At 38.8% G+C, this 23,050-nt stretch overlaps 1 protein-coding gene across 4 annotated transcripts in view; it reads left to right on the top strand.

Moving 5' to 3' along the window:
• Nucleotides 1–23,050, top strand: part of LOC105834408 — a 61,751-nt gene that overhangs the window by 15,539 nt on the left and 23,162 nt on the right. The window contains exons 2-9 of one of the 4 annotated variants that reach the window (XM_036290480.1): nucleotides 7,503–7,552; nucleotides 11,176–11,398; nucleotides 15,189–15,417; nucleotides 17,071–17,218; nucleotides 19,131–19,220; nucleotides 19,620–19,703; nucleotides 20,203–20,238; nucleotides 21,349–21,417. In XM_036290480.1, the coding sequence (XP_036146373.1) occupies nucleotides 11,188–11,398; nucleotides 15,189–15,417; nucleotides 17,071–17,218; nucleotides 19,131–19,220; nucleotides 19,620–19,703; nucleotides 20,203–20,238; nucleotides 21,349–21,417 (867 nt within the window). In that variant the 5' untranslated portion in view covers nucleotides 7,503–7,552; nucleotides 11,176–11,187. Of the gene's footprint in view, nucleotides 1–7,502; nucleotides 7,553–9,961; nucleotides 10,373–11,175; nucleotides 11,399–15,188; nucleotides 15,418–17,070; nucleotides 17,219–19,130; nucleotides 19,221–19,619; nucleotides 19,704–20,202; nucleotides 20,239–21,348; nucleotides 21,418–23,050 lie in introns of those variants that run through there. The other 3 variants (XM_036290478.1, XM_012676860.3, XM_036290479.1) reach the window with 3 other exon arrangements.

The raw sequence follows: 23,050 nt of genomic DNA, 5'->3' as shown, positions 1-23,050 counted from the left end.
GCTCGCTCGTTCTTGCATCGCTCTCTTGCATACTCGCGTGCGGCACGGAACCGCCTCGATTGCGGTCCCGAACACTCGATCCCGCTGCTTAGATTTCGACTTTAAGAGCACTAATTCGAGGCAATACGGGAAAGAGAGAGGCAATTAGCGGATATCGCCCTTTCATTATCCTATCCGTTATTCCGCCGTTAATGATAATCAAATAGCGAGTTCGATTCGAGGAACATCGAAGTCGTCACAAAACAAAAACCATATACGAAACAACGTAAAGATATGTGAAACATTAAAAATAAAATTCATTTTTTTTATTGGTTAATAATTTAATCACTTCTCCATCGAGATTTCACGAAATATTGCCTTTGCATTATTATCTCTTATCTCATTTTTATCTTAATTAAAATAAAATAACAAACTTATATTCTTTTGGCAAGCTAACGACTATTGTGATCTCCATTTTTACGTAACCGAGAGAGTATCTACATTAAATGAGATCTTTCTTTTGGCACGGTGCGAACGAGCCAATTTCTCAAGGAATGTCAAAAAGAAGAGTAACGAATTCCTTTCCCTTGTTCCGATCCATCTCTGTTATTTCTTTTTGAGTGTTCGGATCGCATTCGCACAGTTTCTTTCGACTCTTGATGTCTTAGGAATAACCGCGCGATGAGATCGCGCGAGTGAAAGGTGTAGTGAGCCAATGCACGTTTGAGAGGTCGGTGATAAATCGAATCATTTAATTGCACATATTGACGCAAATAGAAATGAAGATATGTAATCTTGATAGGTTAAATATTTCATCCAGCAAAGTATACAATTTTATTTAGTACAAAACGTTTAGTTGTTTTAAGGATTTCTAGCAATGAGTAACTTAATTTATTTAAAAAATTAACGATGCGATTAATTTTATGAACATTTTATTTTATGTTTACTCGTTAAACTTGAGGTTTGTACGTGATTATAAAGATAATATCTAAAGATTTTCGTACACTTGGAGTTACCTACGAAATAGCGAAGTTTTAATTACTGACTATATTAGACTGGACTGTCACATGCGACAAAAGTCCTGACATGCGATCTTTCGTGCTACGGGAACATTTCCGCGGGCAATCCCATCGAACGTCAATTATACGATGGATCGCACTGTACTAAATAATTCCTCGCCGTGACGCAATTGTGTTTCGCACAAAATTGGCAATTGAGGTGTTCTGACGTAAAACGATAACATTATTTCGTTTGCTTAAATCTTCTTGAAATAGATGAAGGATCTTTATAGATTATAAAGAGAGATATCTATTTTTATACTTAAATTTTTATACTTAAATTTTGTTTTATCTATTTATTATAAGATATACATAATAAATCGATAAAATAGATAAAACATATTTTTTTGTATATTTGCAAATATATTGTTACAAGTTCTTTTCTTACATATTTAATATATTGTTCCTCATATATTGTTACAAGTTCTTTTCTCATATATTTAAAATAAAAGATTAATAATTGAAAGCGAATTTCATAACTTAATCGTTTAAATCTCATCTCTTCACACCCTTCAAAGTTCTAAACGAATTCGGAAGTCTCATTAATTGCCACCCTGTATTAGAGGATACGCGGGGAGATTTTCGACGCCACGAGCAATCCTAGGCGTTCCATTCGGTGGAATGGATTGGTAGCTCGTCGAAAGCAATTAACGTGCCAATTAGCCGACCGGTACGTGGCCGTTTGTGGCGATTAATTCAAAATTCGAGCGTCCTGTCGGCGACGACGGAAGTTGTACGTCGCGTCGTCGTCCTCGTACATTTCTTTTTTTTTTACGAATTCTCTGCAACGAGAGAAATACAATTGCAGTAACTGCACATCTTTACGTTGCAGTAATTTTTACAGTTAAAGTAGCATTCAATATCATTTTTAATGAATAGATAGATATAATAAGACTTTAACCCTGCTACTCATATTTTTCTTACATTAATACTACTGTGAATACAAGTTAATTTATAAAATTAAGATTTTTTTACACTTTTTTCTACTTTACAAATTGCAAAGTGTTGGGAGTAACTAAATATTTTAATGACAAACAAAATTATTATTAAATGTTATTTAATATATGATTTATATAAACTATTCGCCTATTTAACTGATTTAGAACTTGAATAAAAATACACTCAAAATAACAGTTTATTAACTTTAAAATAAGTAAATAAATAATTACCGATATACGTGAAATAGTTATATTTCTTCTCGATAACCGATGGCATCGCTAAAATTAAACTCGATGACTAGCCGAGAGCGTGTCCCTAACGAATTAAAGTGCATCTCGTCTTCGCCATCTCCGCGATTGCATCCGCGAGATGCATCGGAGGTGCAATAAGCGCGCGAGCGGCGGCGGGATCGATTCAATTTCGCATCCGACGTCCTGGCGGGATCTCCGTGATAATGAAAGAGGAAGCGCGGTTGATGAAGACGCGATATTAATTTCTATATTACTTCCGCGCCGCGAGGGACGAAAGAAATTCGTCCGACGAGGAAGCGAAAACGGATAACGCGCGCCGTTCACTCTCCTACGCTCGCTCTCGTGCGGATTACGCGAGTTTTATTTCGAGACGACGTCGTCGGAACGAGACGATCCCTTATACGACCGGCAGACGCTCATCGATTAACCGTCCTACCGGTTTTCCGGGACGGTCATACCCACGTAACGTAACGGTTCAACCGGGGCGACCACACCGAGGGTCGCACGCAGTCGGAGGACCGGTTACACGATTCTCAGTAAGTTCGACATCGGGCTTTTGTAGAACGCGACACGCCGCGGCAGGTGGTGTGCTGTTTATTTTCACGCTATCGCGGCTACATTTTTTTATCATTCATCTGATGTCATTTTTTATTGAATACCGTTGTCATCAGCGACAGTTGTTGCAAATCGTAAGCTTACGAATGCAGAATTAAATTTATATATTTACGACATATTTTATGGTGTTTTTTTTTCTTGGCTCGTGGAAAACTGAAATAATATTAACACAACGCGATAAGATTAGGCGCGCGCGCGCGCGCACACACGCGCACACGGTGGGTTTTATTTTCTTTCGTGAGGGCAAAGTTTCGCTTTCGGAGATATCGCGCGATTAATTTTGTTGTAGTTTGATGAATCACGTTCCTACGACGATCGCATTCCGCGAGGCTGTACAGTCTCTTCTTTTTTTCCATCGTCGCGTACCAGGAATGACGACCCTGAAATAAACGAGCGAGCTTGCTAGCCCGTGACGCAAATCTAATTTTCGTTGATTGACGGAAAACGAGTGGGACCGTGATAAATCGCGATGTGTCCGTTCGATTAAAAGCGCGGAGGGGGGAGGGGGACTCACCGCGCTCAACCATCCCCGACGAATCGGAGATTTCGTGTCTGCAGAAAGACAGACACCGTGGAACGTCCGGCATTCCGACGGAAAGCCAATTTTTGCGGCGCAACCGGCTCGAAAGTGGCTTCTATTTCCGAAGGACGGAGTTACGATTATAACGAATGGCTGTCCCAGTTGCGGCGGTATCGACGTGAAAGACCGTGCTTGTACCTAAAGAGAGAGAGAGAGAGAGAGACAGAGATAACACGTCCGCGTAGAGAGAACAAACCGCTTTGTACAACCACCAGCGCAATGCGAGATCGCCGCCGGTATGAGTCAGCGACGATGTGCGCGAACCATCGCCGGTGTTGACGGTCTCGTGGCCGACGAGAAATTCCGCGGATGCGCCGCTGCGTTTCGGCGAAGAGCCGGGGTGCCGGCCGGCGCAGTTGCGTGTTCCGCGCGTATGCGTGCGTGTGTAATACGCACGTGCGCGCCAATTCCCGTTTCATCCGAACGTGAAACCCCCGGCACGCGTGCCCGATGTGCGAGCCGCTAATTCGAACGGAGAAAGGCCCGTCGGGCCGACGAGGATGGACAACAGACGTGAGTCATGCAACTCACCTCCATCCCATCGTATTCGTCCACCAGGGACGTAGATTGCTTTTTTTTCCCGCGTGTAACCCGATACATCCGATGGTAATCATTTTCGCGTGTTTAAAATGTTCCGATAAACGATTGATGTCGCGGCGCGGTATGCTGGCTTACAGGAAATTAAAGATGAAAGTTTAAATGTAAGAGAGAATTTTAATTAATTCCTAGCTGTGTGGACATTACACAAATGTACGTATGAATTTCTAATTTTACTTTATTTCGTATTAAAAGAAGAGAGGTAAATACTTAGAGGTAAATTTTTTCTAGAAAGGACAACAAAAATTTCAAAATAAGTAGCAAGAGTCTTAAGATTTTCTCTATCACAGTGAAGGACTAATTATTATATATATTCAACAGATATTTAACTTTTTTAAATAGAAAATGCTATGTTAGATATTGTAGATAGTGTTAGATAATGATATTTTTTGAAATTATATTCACTTATAAATTAAAAAGAACTTTTGGTAATTGTGTATCATACACGGAGAGAATTTTCTCTTAAAAATTACCCTGAAAATCGTGGTAATTGTGAGACAACGTAAACCTTGGAAAATTTTACCATACTTTTAATAAAATTTACAAAAATTTAGTAAAGTTTAGTAAAATTTTAAGAAAATTTGGCTAAGTTTTAGTAAATTTTACTATACTTCTAACAAAATTTACTAAAACTTAGCCAAATTTTTTTAAAATTTTACTAAACTTTACTAAATTTTTGTAAATTTTATTAAAAGTATGGTAAAATTTTCCAAGGTTTACGTTGTCTCACAATTACCACGATTTTCAGGGTAATTTTTAAGAGAAAATTCTCTCCGTGTACTATTTAATTAACTATATCTTACGACGAAGCATTTTTATCTCCAATTGCGGCGATAATGATAAGCTTTTGAGCTGTTAAAAATCCCTGTTACGTATTCTCGTCTTAACTTAATTACTAAAATCGTGATGAATTAACTTTGTGCGAAAACAGATTCAATAAAACGCCTGAATTGTTTTCGCTCGTTTTTAGGTCGTTACACTGCAACTTATCTCACCACCCACGTGATATCTCTCTTGAGGTAGGCGTTTCTTGTTATTTACAACAACGAGAAGCGAATGACAAAGGAAACATTGCAAACGACAGATTGTTAAAAATAAACAACAAGCCACGATACATTTTGTCACGATTTTCCTCCGGTTTTGATATTCCGGCGAGAAGATACTTTCTATAGAAAATAAATGAGAGGGCTGTGTACGAGAGCTGAATGCCGGATTTCTTTTCGTACACCATGCGATGAACGACGACAGATCAACATATCTTTTCACTATTCACGAAAATTATGGTCATGATCCTCATCATGAGAGAGAGAGAGAGAGAAAGAGAGAGAGAGGAGACGCGGGCAGACAATCAGCAAAGAAATCTCGGAAAATCGGGCGCTTGGCTGTGCCTTGATCAAAAGAATCTTTGAAGCGCGCTGAGAAGAAGGGGGAGGAGTAGCCGGGTTACTATTTTTCGCCACTCTTTCATCCCCTGCGGGACGAAAATACATATGACGGGGCACAATCCCGGACGCCGCTGGGAATAAGACGCGGAAAAGTTCCCCAAAAAAAAAGAAGCAGAAGAAGTGTGTGGGAACGAGGGATGCGCGCATGTCACCGAAATGAGAGACACACTAGTCTTTAGTGCACTACTTCCGGGCTTCTTCTTCGTAACAAACCCTTCTCTCTTTTTTCTCCTCCCTGCCTCTTTCTCTGTCCAGTGCTCCGCTTTTGAAAGGAAATTTCCACACGAGGCGTAGCAACTGCTAACAAAGCACCGAGAAAATAATTCCGGGTCCCGTAAAGTTAATCAGTCCGTTAGTAATTTTCTTTTTACACGTCTAGTAACACGAAAATAATGGTGGAATTAGAAAGAATTTATTAGAAAAAAAACTTTTGTGTGTATAAAACACATTCTTTCTTCTAGAGTTGAGCGTAGAAAAATACGATGCTATCCGAATTTCAATTTTTAATAGTAAAATAAAATACCAAGATTATTGAAATTTACATTAATAAGTTGTTAAATTACGAAGAAAGATGATATATTAATGTACAGTTAATTAAAGCCATCAATATTTTTAATTTAATTTGTACATTGATTTTTGCGCCTCTTCTTGCAAAAAGAGATAAAAGAGATAAAAATTGGAAAACATTATTAAGACAAAATATAAAAGTCCAGCTTATTGTTGTAATACAGTAAAGTGTAATATATTATTTAAAAAACGAGCATAAAAGAAATTATATTAATAATGAGTATAATTAGTAATTTACAAGGTGTACATAGACAGGTAAAATAGGACATATGCTTCAACTTAACTAAAATCTTCATCAAAGTGTTAATGTGTTATGTATTTATTTAATTTATAATTTAATGAAGTAGAGATTTTAGCCTTAAAAAATTTTGATTTACTCCTTTGTTTCATTTCTTCTAGTTTTCAAGAAATCTGAAGACCTATCGCTTCAAAATAAAGTCGACCATCAGCGGTGTATTGTGTATACCGCATTAATACCGTGTGGAATCGAGAGCCGTATCGTGCGTGCGTGCGTGCGTGCGTGCGTGCGTGCATTCTGACCCGATGCGTCGTGTCGGGGCTGCCATCGCGTTCGTTCACTCTTTATAAATAGAAGCTTTAAATTCTGTCGCGAGTCGCGGGCGTGGCAGGCCGCAAGAGAAGAGATCTACGATGATCCTAGTCACGAAAACGCATACATACATCATTCAACGCGATCCGCTCGTTCTTCCTCCCTCTCGCCTCGCGTCCCGGCGCGCCGTCGCGTTAATTCTCTTTCATCTTGTTATTTCACATAACATTTCGCCTTTCTTGCCGAAATACCTCATTAGTGCGTGAGTACAACCGCGTTTCACGCGTGAACGTTAGGTCGCAATTAATTTGATGAAACATCTTTCACTTTTTTCTTACTTTCAGAAAAATTTCAGAATTTTAAAAATATATTTAATTGTTTATCTGAATGAGAATTTTTTTGCTGCTTTTAATTGCTTATTTTAATTTTCTACTTTATTTTTCGAAGTCACACTCTCGCAACTTTGCTACACTAATTAAGAAATAAAGCATAAAAGTGTTGAAAATATTTTTTCCACGGTTACTTAACTTGAAGATCTGATATTTTCGGCGTTTTATTTGCGAAACACGAGCAGGAGAGTGCCACGTTGTTGGCTGATGGTTCGAATCGAATACTCCGGTCGACTTAGCGTTGAATCGAGCGGCTTCGAATTGAACACGTTTGAAATTTAAGCCGAGCATAAATTCCGAGGAAAGCTCTCTGTTGCGGGTATCGGTGTTGCATAAATCAGGCGGGGATTCGCGGAACGAGTAGGTAGTAAAGTTCGCGCGAAGCACGATCCACGTATACAAGTCGGACATTATTCATTGACCCGCCATGACCCCGACACTGTCATCATTTCTGCCATAGTTATCCCTTTTATTATTTCTCACTCCCGCTGCACATTCTCGATTCTAACAGATGTCTGTTTTTCTCTTACAGATATTCGTGCATGTACGAACTACAACTTGATATGCCACGCCTTCTGTAAGGTAAGATATGGATCATTTTTCATGATAATTAGTTGACGTAATTCTCTTAATCATAACAGGACTAGGGCAGGGAAATAAATTAGGAGATGTCTTTTTTAGTTATTAATTTTGTTATTGCTTACTGTGAATTTTGAGATGCATTAATGCATTAAGTTTTTAAAATACTTTTAATTTTATTAAAGTATTCTTCCTATAAAAATATTAGCATTATTTCTATATATATATAGTTTTATCATATTTAAACAAATTTAATTTGCACGATGCGTGATTTCTGATTTCTCGATTTGTACCTTGGAATTTGCTCAGTTCTGTTATGAGTAAACGAAAGATATCTTTGTGGTATCGTACGTTAAATTGCCGTAATAATTGCGTCTTCCTTACGTAATCATTTGACGGTTTATCGGGCGATCATCGAGCGAGATTTATGGCCGAGCATTTAGCAAAGGCTCGGCAATGTTTTTCTCTGATTACGGGAACAAAGGTACACAGCAAGATTTGCAAAAGAGTTTCGTATTGTTCTACTCCGAAATGCACACGAAACGCATCGTAGCATGAGAGCGATGTTATTTCGCATTCCATTGCTCCTAGATGCCATCGCGAGAGACAGAGAGCGAGCGGGCGAGAGAGAGAGAGAGAGAGAAGGTGGATCGATGGCTCGTCGCGGATGGTCGCTCGACACTGTAATTGTTCCGGGAAACCGGAAGCGCATAATTACACTACGTATCGAATGGAAAATTGTGCGCCGTCGTTCGACGGCTTCTGCATGCATTCCGCGGGATACGTGTGCCGCCCAGCTTTTGCAGCAATTCCAGCCGTATCCAAGTTGCATTGACAATTGAAAGTGTGCAAATGTTTTCACATTTACGGAGTAATAGAAGTTGTTAGTTATTCGTGATTACACTTAGTCACGATGTTTGATACATTGAAATTTCAAAATGCAGGGAAAAAAATTAGCTGTTTCATAAAATCTAATAGTCATACACACTTTCTTATATTCATGTAAGAATTAAATCTTTTTTTATATCTCAAAAGAAATAAAATATATCTTACTATACAAATTCTTTTTGGCTAAAATTATCTTATAAATATAGAACTCCAAACAAAAACTTTATAATTATAGAAATTTAAATTTACTGACGATATTCTTACGATATCAATAATTTAATTTACCTGATATTATTTGTTTTAATTTATGTGACAACTGTGATAATAAAAACTATCATATATGTCACTGGTCGACAAATCTCGACAAACCCGATTAAACGGATTAACATTAGGAAATAATTGAACCAGAGTGAAAGGTGACATGACATATATTAGCATTAGTGAAACTATGTGTTTACTTGTTGTAAAGCTTTGAATGAGAGATATCCGTTCCAACTCGCGTGTAAGATGTAAACTTTTCTCGTAAGAAATCTCAATTAAATTTCTCTAGCAAAGTTATACGAAATTCCCGAACGCGATATTTACGAATGACGGTACCGTAAACGCGCAAAGTTCGATATTAATTCCGAATAAACGCCCGCGTTCCGAAAGCCATGTCAAGGCCGTAGCTAGTAGTTCTATTGATAAAACTATTTCACGAGCAACGATCAATTTTCACGTAGTTTTCCAAAATTACTGTAATTCGAAATCCAATAGTTTTTACATTTAACATCAAGTAGGCGTGATTTAATTTTTCCCTTACGCATTAAACACGACAACTTTAACTTACATATACGAAATTCTAAGTAGGAATTTTAAATTTTTACATTATTATCAGACAAAATGAAAAATAATTAAATCAATGATAATTTATGTGGTAAAATCTGGGATTTTACTTACAATTCTTGAACAACTAATAATCATGATTAATAACGGAAATAAGCGGAGCGAAAATAATTATCGGTCATAATTTATTTCATCGTTCCAGCCAGTAATCAGAAAATAATTGCGCTTCTGATTATGATTGATGCAACAAATTAGCGGTAGGAAATAAAAAGAAATACTAATGCCCTTTTATGCAATCCGTACGTTAATCTAATTACAAACGTGTAAAACCCGTAATTAATATGAAAAATAATTATCAATTAATAAGGAGATAACATCTCGCAGCGCCGAAATCTGTTAATATTTTTAGACTTTTTCGGCTTTCATCCCGAATTATCCGTTTCCAACTTAAATTGAGATTACGAAATAAATTCTCCGGCGAGCGTTCGCGCGCGTATTTTTAACGACATCGCACTTTAACGTATCACCGCCGCGATAACTAACGGCGACGGCGGCTTAATAAGAACCGGCAGCGCTAATTCTCGACGGGCTTCCCCACGGGTTCTCCCGCGACGTGGTGGCGGAGCCCCAGTTCGCCGTCATCCTCCTCGTCAGCTGTGCGAAGGTCAGGGTCGCGCGCGCGCCAGCCGAGAGGGTGCAATCGATGCAACGTCCGCCGTCGCTCCGCGCATCCCCTCGCCGGATGCAGTTGCCATGGCGACCATCTCTCCTGACCCCCATTGCCTGGAGGAGCGGAGAGCGGCAGCCCGCACGACAGAGAGGGATCCGGGGATCGAGTATCAATCCTGTTGTACACTCTCGCGGCGCGAGAGAGTTGGCGGCGGCGCGTTTAATGCATTCCGCGTTTCTTCTCCTCGCTCTGCCTTCTCCCTTCTTGGCGATTCGTTAAAGGCGACATTCCGCGCCGAGGATTCTTTTCCGCGTGCCTGTCCCGCGTCCGGGACGCGTCGCGAGCCTCTTTGGGAAAGAGGCGCTCCGGGAACTCGTCTCTTTTGCGCAGTGAAGAGTAGTCGGGTGCGATTGTGTTTTCTCTTGGTGAGAATATTCTCTGTGAGTTGATTACTTGGTGCCGCTGTCTTATGCGATAGCAGACGTTATCGGTGACCGTATATAGTGCAGATATTAAATAACGTAACGGGAGAAAGTATAATCGACATGCCCGTCGTAATATTTTGAGCCGCTATACTACGCATTGACGTCACCGCTAAATGAAAATAAAACAGATAATGGAATACATTTCAATTAAGTTTTTTATTACTCGAGTGTTGATTATGTCCGATCGCTGTCTTATAATCACTTCAGTCACACGGTAGTGATAAATAATTGATTTCCCTACTTAAATTTAAAAACACAACAATTATTTAATTACTTTGCAATTCGAATATTTTCCGAAATGGCTTACAATATAACACGTTTTTTCTGGCTTCGTCGCTAACATCATCAGAATTGATTTTTATCATTTCCCTTTTACTGAATCGTCGCGGAAATAAATTATGACCGATCTAAGGCGAATCATTCGTGTCAAATTAAGCAAGGTCATCACGGGAAAGAGAGATACGAAAGTAAGGTCAGCTGATAGAAATCAATATTCCCCGAATCGTCCGCGCAACATAGCCACATCAAGACCACACCTTCGCTTTTAATTCCGTTCGCGCTTATTAAACGACAGGCGTGGAGAAACTAAGTACTTTCCCGCCGCGTTAAAAGAAACACGTAAATTCGAGGCGGAAAAGAGAGAGAGAGAGATGGACGGCTGGAAGAGCTGGAAAGGGTCGGAGGACTCGTTTCTCTCGGCATGGTATCGGCGCGTGAGAGAGTCCTACGTCGTAGTTCGGTTCTTCGGGGTGTTTCAGAGCAGCAGGACGATGTCGACGAGCACCGCCCTCGGAGGCGGTGGCGGAGGCGTTGGAGGTGCCCTCAGCCTGATGGGCTGCGTGAGAGAGGCCTCGCCGCCCCCTCAGAACCACCACCATCATCATCATCACCATCATCATCAGCAGCAACAGCAGCAGCATCGCGCTTTCGGCCTCGGCGAGTTCCCGGCGACCCAGCACAGCGTCGACTCTCTGCCCAAAGGTCAGCAAAGCTTGAGTGTTGTACTTTTAGTATACTTTGAGTGCTCGTATCCTCGCGAAATGCACGAGAGCATTCTGATTGAAGGCAATTTTATTTAATTATCAGTTCGATTATAGAATATATCGTAATTTTGCAAATTTGTATACAATTCTATTAATTTTATAATCAATAGAATACTTGTCTTTAAATATGATTTTAGTTTTCTTAAAACTCCGGATGCAATTTCGCGATTATAGGGCTACATATATGATATTTAATATTTTAATTTTTTAAAATTACAAAGGCATTTATTTACAATATTAATTCGCATAACGCATCATTATCAGTACCAATATATTACTCTGAGATGTAAATTATTAGAATATTAATAATAGGATAAATTAATATAACGATTTGATAACTGATATTGAACGAGGGCTGTATTTGAAATCGGATTTTCTTGGAAACTGTTTTCTATGGTATTCTAAGAGGTAATAAAAATACTGCTGGCGGCGACGGTCTAGACGCTCGGAAAAACTGCTTTTCCTTTTCCGAAAATCGGATTCTCAGTGTCATATTCGTTTGATGTCGTAATATGCGAATTCCGGAAGCGCGTATTACAGCCGCAGGCTAACGAAATGTATGATGAAATATGAATTTCGTCGAATGTTACATTTTCGCGGAACGGAGCCGATCCGTCAAAAATACACGATGCATTGTGACAATTTAATTCACAAAATTGTTACTCTAATTCAATAATTATTCACACTTTTTGTCTGCAATTCTATTTTATGAAAATATTAATAATTATTTCTTACTAAAAGAAATATTGATTTAAATTATCTTTTTGTTGCCTATAATTCAGAGATTATTTGCCTTTGGAGGAGATAAATTATTAATTTTAACTCAACGGCTGTTTGAGTTCACGCCCAAGTTAGCGTTACGGTATCACCTGTAATTTGCAAGGCTGTACAAATGCGAGGACGTCCTCCACATCTCGGGCAAGGATAGTGAATCGAGGTCGTCGTTAGCGGTAGAAACGCGTACGTTTAATTAAGAGCTGACAGAGATTAAAATGACAATTATAATTATGGTGGCAGTTAGCTTGATTTCTTTTCTTTCTTCTTGTTTTGCGTTGTGGTATGCTCTGGCTATTGTTCGGAGGAACGTAACCGCGCTACGTGTCATTACGGATGAGTTTCCGGGTCGAAACAACGACCTGCGCCATTGGATTAGGTCTCGGTAAATTGCAGAGCTCGGAGACCGCACGGGTAAATTAATTTTTTAATCGAGGGCATAATTAGCGGGGAAACTTCGTGAATTCTTAGTAAACTAATGTTTATCGTTGTCTCGACCGAAATTTTTTCGTAATTAATGCGTTAACTTTCGAAAGCACTTTGAAATTTTAACTTTTCTTAAAATTTAATTTAATTTTTTCGCATTAAATTTCAATTTAAGCTGCAGTTAAGAAAAGTCGTCGAATATTAATGAGAAACAAAGCTCGAGTAATTAAGATGTATTACATAAAATAGAGTTGCTATTTCTCACGAACAAAATAAGATTTTACAAAATTGTCTATAATTTTTTCTACAGTTCCTTTTACACAACTTTATTATTTTCTATTTTATTTATACACAGTAAAAATATTGTATTTATGTTTAAATTGGCCCTTGTTAAAATTTTTGTATTAACATTATTTTTAACATTACTTGAATATGTTATATTAATATTCAACATTTCTTCAGGTAAAGCAACATAAATTACGTAAATAAACAAGTAACATAAAAATAATGTATTTTTGAAATGCAAATTCTAAAATAAAATCTATATAACACACATATGTTATATCTATATAACATACATATATTATATCTATATGAATGTTAATTTTATTGAAAAAAATGTTTCAATCTTTTACATAATTTTTGACTGGATTGTTTAAAACGTGTGAAATACGTTTAATTTAATATAACATTTTTTATTATGTAATAATGCGATTAACTTCTGATAATTCACATCTCAAATAATCTTTCCTCCGAGGATCTGTTGATTTTTTTATTTCGAGGATTTTCCTGGCCGCGGTGCGTTTCTCGATATTGCGCAAACAAATGTTCTCGTTACATGCGATAGACAGCCGTTAGCGAGCGACTCGGGCGTAGCATTATTTTTCGCGCTTCAACGGAGCCCGTCACTGAAGCGTGTAAAGTGCGCTCGCAACAGAGAGTGTCAAGTACACAGTAAAGATCACTCCCGATCAAGCATACATTCCTCTCCCCTTGTCTCGTCGAGTGGCCATGTGGGGTCGGTGTTTGATGCACTGAACGTAGACGTCGTGGTAGGTCGACTTTAAGCGCAGCATCACGTAGCATCGAGATGGGACCGTGGTAGTTCGACTTTAACCGCGACGTCATCGCGCCGCGTCGAAATTGGGTGTGCAACAACGAATCAGGATACGTTGGCTTTAAATGTTGTTTAATATTTGTAGTTTTGTTACGAGGTATATAAAATTAAATGCAGTCACGAGAATTCAAAGGCCACTATCGTATGTATTCACATGTTACAAAAAAATAATATTTAATATACTCTCGTATATTATAAAAAGGCAGACTAGTATAGATAGTATTTAGGTCATCTATACTGCATCATAATTTCCTGGATTGTTAAGAATTAATTTCTCGCACAGTTACATCGATAATTTAAATTATTAAAAATTTTTTATTTTTTCTCATTTATCATTATTCTTTAGTATTTCTCTTTATTCGATTCCGAATTGTTCATTTAAAATTTTTGTTTCTCGCGTAATGCGGCATGAATATGCATGCCAATGCCTTTCAGTTTTTGTTTACCGATTTACCATCTCGTCGTTGCCCATCTACCTGCTAAAAGTCTTAAATCTCGTCTTTGTGTATTAACGTCGAGAGTATCGTGAGGTTGCCTCGAGAAGCATCGACAGATGCGTCATGTCAAGCGATAATGTTGAGATTGCTGGAGAGACAGGGACAGAGGCATGTCAGAAAAGAGGAAGGAAAGGGAAAGGCTATTAGAAAGAGAAAGAGAGATTGAATTCCGGCACAACATTAGGCCTGTATAAGGAGAGGCTCTCCCTTACGATATATCCGACCAGATATAGAGTTATCGAGAGGCTGAGCTTCTAATCTTATCACGTCACGACCGCACCGTGTATTTTGCGTGATATCCAGTGAAGTCAGTCAGGTGTACACAGTTCAAACGAAATACGCGAATTATAGTTCTATAAGCTTTATGGAATGCCTTCTCTCGAATCGCTGATAGATTTTTTCGGTAAATATCGCTCGGTTGACATTTCTCAAGGGTCTTAAAATTGTCATTTTTAGTGATGATAACACAAATATATAAAAGATATATTATACGTTTTGCTTAATAATTTTTTCTATATATTTAAAATTTAATTGATAAAATTATTTATTAACATACACAAGTGATTTTACTCGTATAATTGCGTTTTTACTTTGCTCGTAATGGTTTTTAACTTTACAATTATTATAGTACTGTATCAATCTTTTGAGAGGTAATTTTTTTAATATTAAATATAATTATAGAAAAATGTTTGTGTGTGAGATTCAATATTTATTTTATGATATTTAATTTAATTTAAATTCGTATAACAATCAAAAAGAAAAGAATGAAAAGAAATAAAAATATTGTGATGAATATTTATTTCTTGTTTGCTAGCAATATTGAAAATTGTGCCAGTGTGTTTATAAAGGGAATATATATTGCACGATTTGAATGACTTTCATCCATCACTTTTTGCATGTCTTCCGTTTTGTAGAACCAAAGAAGCGCCGTTTTCATCCCTTGCGCGGTCTCCGGAAGATCTTCCGGCGAAAGAGCCGCGGTGCCGCCGATGCGCGTTCCGTCTCCAATTCTGCTGATCGGGATGCCGAATTGGCGCGTCTCCCACGGGAGGAGATCACTATGAGGCATCCCGCGGGACGTCCCGAGGAAGCCCGCAGCAGGAGCGCCAGCGAGCTCCTCACCGACTCCTGCGATCGGGAAAGGTAAGATCACATCTTCTTCTGTATTCTACTGTCAGTGTCGGAAAAAAGTCTCTTAAAAAGACATACTTAAATGCACTAAAACACATATTAAAATAGTTAATAAATCTAAAAATAAATTACTTGACAAAGATTGGTATTATTGAGAAAAAAATGTTTTTATATTTATGAATATTATTATCTATTAAAATCAGTATATCGAAAAAATTAAAAATTTTTATACTCTAATAGTAATCTTAGAAATTATTTCTTAACTAATGGATACAGTGACAGTTTGGATATATATATATCTCTTTAATTTTTTCAAAATTACTTTCTGCTGCGATAAAGATTAAATGTAATATTAGAGTATCGTATCATCATAGAGTTGTCAATGTTTTGCAATATAGTACCATGTTAAATCTTTTCAGTAGGCGAAATGTCCAATCATCGAAAAGATTCATCGCGTCTTTTCAGATACGCAGATCTTTCAAGCAGTAAATATCATGAAATTTATCTTGGCACCAGTAGATCAGTTATATGGGCAGTAGATGAGTTATGTGACAGTTGCTTAAATTTCGGAGAACTGTAATTGTCATCTCCGAAAATAATTTCGTAACGACAAACGTAGATAATAGTGCTAGTCATCCGAAATATCAGCTACTGATAATGATTAATTATTTCCCGTAATGTTTACCCGCAAAATTAAAATAAAAAAGTAGGACGTTGACCTTGTTCAAATTCGAAAATTTAATGATTTTTTAAGTAATCTTATCACAAAAGCTTAAATCAATTATAAGATGTAGCTGATACAATAATTGCTCCGCAGACAGTAATTAATGTTACTTCTGATAAAAATTTCTTCTTTAATCTTTATTTATAATTCGTTTAAAAAACGCTTTATCTTGTCTTTCGACAATTTTCTTTAAAAAGTCCCATTATTAGTAGTTTAAAAAAAAGATTCTTTCTAAAAATACTTTTATGTGTGCTTTTTGTAGCGCAAATCAAACCGCATTCGGTTCGTTATCAATTTACAATCCTTGGCCTCGTTTTGTCCCTCGGCTTTTATTTTTGTCTTCGTAGTAGTACCTCATAGTAGCACGAAACTTGAGGGCATTTTGCGTGCTCTGTATGATTTATACATGGATCGATACGTACTTAATGTCGTATCGTATAACGACGACGCGGTTTGCTTTCATTCGAGCGATACCGCTGTAGCACATCACAGAAAGACCGCATAATTATCTGTCGTTGACGCGCGTCATTCCTGACAAATAACTCATCGTCTTAACGAGTATTAATGACATTGAATAAATGTTACGTTAAATACCATTCGCGTTGAGCATATGTATGCTGCTTTGCGATAAATATAGAACAATAATTTTATTACAGAAAGAGAGAGAGAAAGAGAGCAATATTTTGGCGTATTATATTTATTCATTAATATTTTTGTACATTACGCATTATTAATTTATTTTATTTTATTTAATTACTTATTTATATTATGTTTATTTTTGGCGTATAATTTATATATGGACGCGCAAGTTTTGTTGCTTTTAATGATTTAACTTAATAATAATACGAAATTTCTATTTTTACACAAATAAAATGCCACCAAGAAAGTCAAATGTAACTCGATATATTTTATTGAATGTTCCGCTTTCTTTGCCCTTTTAGTGTGTTCCTGCGACGAGGGGCGGAGGATAGTTTCGTCAAGTTACGAGGAGGTGCCGGCAAATTATCAGTGTCCCACGATAGCGTTTTCCCGGGAGAAGTTCCTCATACACGGCCTCTCTCCTCGCTGGCCAGCCTGGCGACGCTCGAGGTCAGTATTTATACTCGTATTCAGATGTCACAGACGTTCTGTAAAACGTTCGAGCTGCTTTTAGCGTATTTCTCTGGGGACCGGTACTTTATTTAAGTTCAAGCACGAGAGACACGGAAATGTTTTAAAATTTAAAGAAACATCGAGGATAAGATTTCCTAAATTCGCTACAGAATTGCGGAATTATATTTCTTTAAACTTTTAAATTAAATAGTTCACTTATCGACCTTGCAATAATCATAAATAATCAAATGGATGAATATCTCAAGGATTAATATTTAGCGATAGGTTTTCCGTCTAGTTTGAAAGATTGATGCAAAAGATTCACGCAATCACTCGCAAAACGGACGCACACGGGACTCGTAAAGTTTTCCTTTCCACCGGCCGGTGAAACTCCTGGCGACACTCGAATTATCTGTAAGAGCTCGTTAATCGTGACGCAAGTACAAGCACACGTGTATTTGCACATGTCGTTTACATATCCGCGAATTATATACATGAGCGCTCGCGCGCGAGGACTCGTGCTCGCCACTGCGTGAAGCGTGAACGGCCGCAAAACGAAAAAAAAAACCCCCCGGCCGATACTCTTCTCGGATCCATCTCGCGATCATCGAGGAGATCCGAGGTATTCTAAGCACGCGCGAATCGAGCCACGCGATTACACGTGTCCACGATCGGCTCGTGACTTGTCTTCCAATTTTCGCGGCGAGGCGAAGAATCGCCGCGGCGCGCACTCGCAGACGGATGTTGCTCGAGTGATCACCTATCACCGTTACCCGGTGGGTTGCATAAAAATGACGATGCACCGCGATCAGGCGCAATTAACGAACAAGGTTACTAATTAACCGGCGCGGCGCGCGGCTGACGCGTCTACATTTCCTCGAACGAATGAACGCGATTTACTTTTTCTTTCTCCCGTTGCATACCGTTACTTTCCTTCGTTATTCTTCCTTTCGCGCGACCGTAGATTGTTATCTTCGGTTTTTTTTTTCGTCGCTTCCGTCCATTTTACGTTGCAGAAAACGTACCGTTTACGACGAAAGTAATAACAGTTATTTTAACTTCTGCAGAAACGAATTTTTTCAGTTAAAAACAAAGTTTTCAGAAGATTTAATATTTTTGTTTTGTTATATTTTATTTAAATCAAGTCTGTGGCAATTAAATGAGAAAAGAAAAGAATTGAAAATAATTTAGGTGAATATTATTCGTTTTATCTTTGTTTTGTTTGAAATATTATAATTTAAATAAATAACGCTGTTAAAATATTAAGCTGTTATTGTGATATATTGCAATAAATAATATTAAGATATTATCAGTATATCGTTACGATATGAATTATTAAATTTATTTTTATTTACAGTACACAATAACTTTTCATTCGATTAAAATTTAAAAACAACATATAATCTGCAAAACGCGCTTTATTTCAAAATATATATGCCACCAAGTTATATCCTATGCTTAGTATGGGGAGATAATTATAGCTTATCTATGTTTTTATTAATGATACGCGACATATATTAATTGGATTCTGTGGAAACGTAATTTTACGAGATATAATTCACGCTTTCCATTTTCACAACTTTATTTTCCGGCAATTTGTATCGCGCACCTCCATTAAAACGGCGATAATCATAGGTCGAGGACGCTTCTCTCCCGCGTAATCTGCAATTATTGCGATTGATGATTGTTTGATAATTCGCATCAGGAATACCAAATGCGAAAATGTGGAACGATCCCTTTCCATCGTTTCTATTTTCGAGAGAAAAATGAGAAGCGCGTTCCGTCCTGATACTTGAGGAAAGTCGCGAATAGTTTTCACGTTCCGTGGAAAACCCGAAACCCACGCGGATAACTCCGAGAGGTTTCACTTCGTATAACGCTACGTTTTCTTTGTCTCTTTTTTTTCCAGCGGAGGCAGGCCAGGAAGAGTAACGAGATCATCGAGCACAAGGAGTACAATCATCATCACGTCGCACAAAGGCACCGGATATCCCTTCGGGTAATTCACGGAAGCTTTTAACATACTTTTAAATCGACGCGTTACGAGTTGTGACCGGCGCTCTTAGCGATAAGTATTTCACGCGAAACGCGTAGTAATAATCTTTATAGCCGTATTTTTTTACGCTGAAAATATTTTTCTGCTTTTCGCGGCATTAAAACGTCACATTCCATACGCATGACGTACGTACGGTGACAAAATTTACGTTTCGCGATACGGCGAAGGTGTTTTGCCTTCGAGTGCATTTAATGAGAGAAAAAGAAGTGAAAAATAAAGAGCGCGTCTTCTCTCGAGAAATTTGACTTTTACGTCAGATAAACTTTCTGCAAGTACGCGATTTTGCGACACGGCCGCATCGCATCGCGCAATTATTGACCGCCACTTATCGTTTGTTTGTAGGTACTCGAGCAAATAAAAACGGTCATAGAGAACCGGAACCAGCTGGGCTCGGCGACTTCGCCCGACATTGCGAGTATAGCGCACGTAAGTATTTGATCAGAATTAACTCTAGATCTCGAAAGGGTAAATAATTTTCGGTCTGCCGATTTCCCGAAACTTCTCGCGTGCGTTTGCGCACTCAACAGATTTTGCAGACGGTTATTAAAATATTAATTGTTTGTTAAATTACAAAATGGACATAGTCTTATTACGATGATCGTCACGAAACGTAACTCACGTATATTGCGGCCGCACGTTCTATTCGTCGTAATTACATTTCACATCGCGGAATTTAACGAGCGGAGTTAAACCTTTTCATTTCTTTGCGGCGAGCGGCTTGCGAGTTAATTTTCGAGGACGCTCGGGGAGCCGAAGGAAAGCTGGGCCGCTCTTCTTCTTAATAAAGACTGAAAGCAAGCCGGCGATAGGCTCCTCTCCGCCGCGGTTAATTACCGCGCGCGCGTTTCACCCATTTTTTCCTAATACGTTGCATACACGCGGCGCGCATACATAAGTGACGTCACGTTTCGCTTTTGCGTTTCAGGCTGCCGGCGAGCGGTATCAGCAGGAAACCACCGAGGTGAGATAAAGTGCGCGACGAGCGCTTACTTTTTTTACTTTCGACGTATCGGCGTCAGCGCGCGCTGCGTCGGCTTTGCCGCAGTTTCGATCCGCGCCGCGGCCGTCCGGTATCGCTCGCGAGTCGCGCCGATAGCGAGACCGGTGTAACACCAATCGCGATAGCCTCGACCGTCGATTTCTTTCATGCCGCGTTATGGATCCTTCGATTTTATTTTTCGTGTTTTCTTTTTTGTTTTCGTAGGATGACGTAACGACGTTGACCTGTCGAAATTTGTCGCGCTCGCGACGGTGTACATACAACACGTGAGAGAGAGAGTGTGTGTGTGTGTCTATGTGTGTGACAAGTGTACGATGTCTTCGAAGACGAGCAGTGAGGCGGGAAATCGCCCGAAATCCATGCGGAAGATGCTCAATAGAGTTCTGCTCGTGTCCTCAATCGTGTCAACCTTGAGGACTAGGATCGGGGTAAGAGCAGGAGGAGACGAGAAGATGGAATCTCCTCTCCTCTTGTTACGCCGCGGTAATGTGAACTTTCTCCGTCGACTGCTCGAGAAAAAAAGCAAATCGCGATCTCGCCGCCGCGCCGAGGTGACAGCTTGTCATCGACTTTCCTTCCTTACGTCACACTCGCGCTCGGTCTGTCGCCCGGCTAAATATACATATTTAAGCTCATAACCCGCGATCGAGATTTATCGTAGTTATCTAGCCGGAAGATTCGCTCGCAACGTCTAGATTAGAAAGATGGAATCAAGTTCAATCAGTACTTAAAAATTCATACTGAGAACAAAATCGAAATAGCAAACAGATGTAATTTGTGGTATTTTCTTCAATATTTATTGATTACAAAAAATTTAACTTATAATTAAATAAACATTTCTGAAATGCATTTCACTTCTTTCATTAATAATTGATTTATTTGTTAAATATAATACAAAATAAAATAAAATTTATTAAAAATACTATTTTTATTTTCCAAAGTAATCACATCTTCTAAATGGAAACAAATTCGTACTCATAAGACACTTAATTCCATCTCTAATCGAGACTTTGAGTCGGGTCCGAACGCGTTTCACAATAGCGAATTAATTGGGTCGTTGTCCGTTTTTAGAATCGCTTCGCCGTGTTCGAGAGACATGGGGAGAGGAGCAGCGGTGCGGAAGAGAGCCAGCAGGCGAAGGTGAGTGCACGATCCATCTTATGAAGAATATATCATTCGTACATCCTACCGGTTTCGCCACTCGTCCCAACGCGAGAAAAAGAGAAAAGTGTATCCTCCTAGATACCGTGCCAATCGGGCTGTCGTAAATCAATTGGCGAAATTCTGCAACAGGTGGCGAGTGGCAAATCCGATAGTGAAAGAGCGAGAGAGACATATCAACCCGTTAATCTCGTCTCTCTCTCTCTCGCTATTAGATAACTCTTTGTCTGCGCTGCCAACGAATCTCGTATAATAACGTGGGAACGAACCGCGTTTGTTGATTATTAAGATACAACTCCGTCGCATTATCGCCGTCACTCCGCGTGCGGGTGACACCCGGTGCACCGAACTTGTAACGGGAATTCCCCGAGGTCGTCGCACGACCGAAAAAGCTGTAATGCCTCGGTACTTTTGTTCCGTCCACCTGAAATATCCTGGTTACCCGTCATTCCCGGATATAAAGCACGTCGTCGAAAAGCGACGCGATGGACGTGCACTGTATATATTTATCGTAATTCTTGGAACGTCGAAAATGCAACTTTTACGCCGTAATCGCGAGGGACAAAGATGTGGACGCATCAACGACAAACTGCTAACAGGAAGCTTTTTGTGGCCTGTATGTAGTCGCGGATGTGCTGATATTTCATTTAATTATATTGTTCAGTATCCTGAACGATAAAGCCTGTATTTATTGTGCATTGCATTGGAACTCTTGAATACTTCTACAATTACCAATATGCGTTTCGTCTTTATTATTTTTTTGAGATGAAGTCGACCGAGCAATTTATGACAATTCTTCGAATCGTTCTCCAAACAATCAGTGCATTTAATTACAGTGAATAATCTTTAGAAACTTTCACAGTAATACAAAAAATTATCTTGATCTAATATTAATAATATTAAAATTGTAACAGAGTAATTAATGTGGCCACGTTTAATGTAGCTAATTTGAACCGCATTAATATATAAGTATATATTAATAGATGAATTCTATATATAAATACATATTATCTATTATTAATATCGGTAATAATTAATTATATTACTACATTTCAATGACTAATAACGATGTTAATGGTTTGCTATTATTTTATTGTTGCCATTATATTATTTCATCGTCTCACTCCGGCGATACTCCATTTTTCACGCGGGGAGATTCATTTTTATTCGTCTTTCGAAGAGCGAAAAAATAATGACAATGCACGCGCGAATGAATGGGAGATGGGACAACGGAGAAGAGTTACTCCAGGGGATCTCCGAGTTTGTCATCGCGTTTCCAACGAGAGATATTTTTGGATTGTGACACATTTACGGATCTTTCGACGCGAAAGCGAATGTCCCGCGAAATGTAAGACAATGAAGATGGGAGGTGGAGAGAGAGAGAAAGAGGAGAGAACGAGGGAGGAATGCGCGCGACCCTTTTACAGCATCCTCCACGTTGTTTCAACTTTTCTTTCTCTAGCACTACCCATTATTTCCATCTGCTCGACGATGAATCTCCGTCCGCGGCTATTATTGCGGGCTTCGTGACGGACGACGTTCAAAACAATACCCTCGATACGGGCCGAGCCGCTCGCTCCGCAAAATCACACTCTTTGTCGCTGCCACTGAC

The sequence above is a fragment of the Monomorium pharaonis genome, chromosome 8 (assembly GCF_013373865.1).
Source record: "Monomorium pharaonis isolate MP-MQ-018 chromosome 8, ASM1337386v2, whole genome shotgun sequence".
Taxonomy (NCBI): domain Eukaryota; kingdom Metazoa; phylum Arthropoda; class Insecta; order Hymenoptera; family Formicidae; genus Monomorium; species Monomorium pharaonis.
Note: the sequence above shows the minus strand (reverse complement) of the source record. Positions and strands in the feature narration are given on the sequence as shown.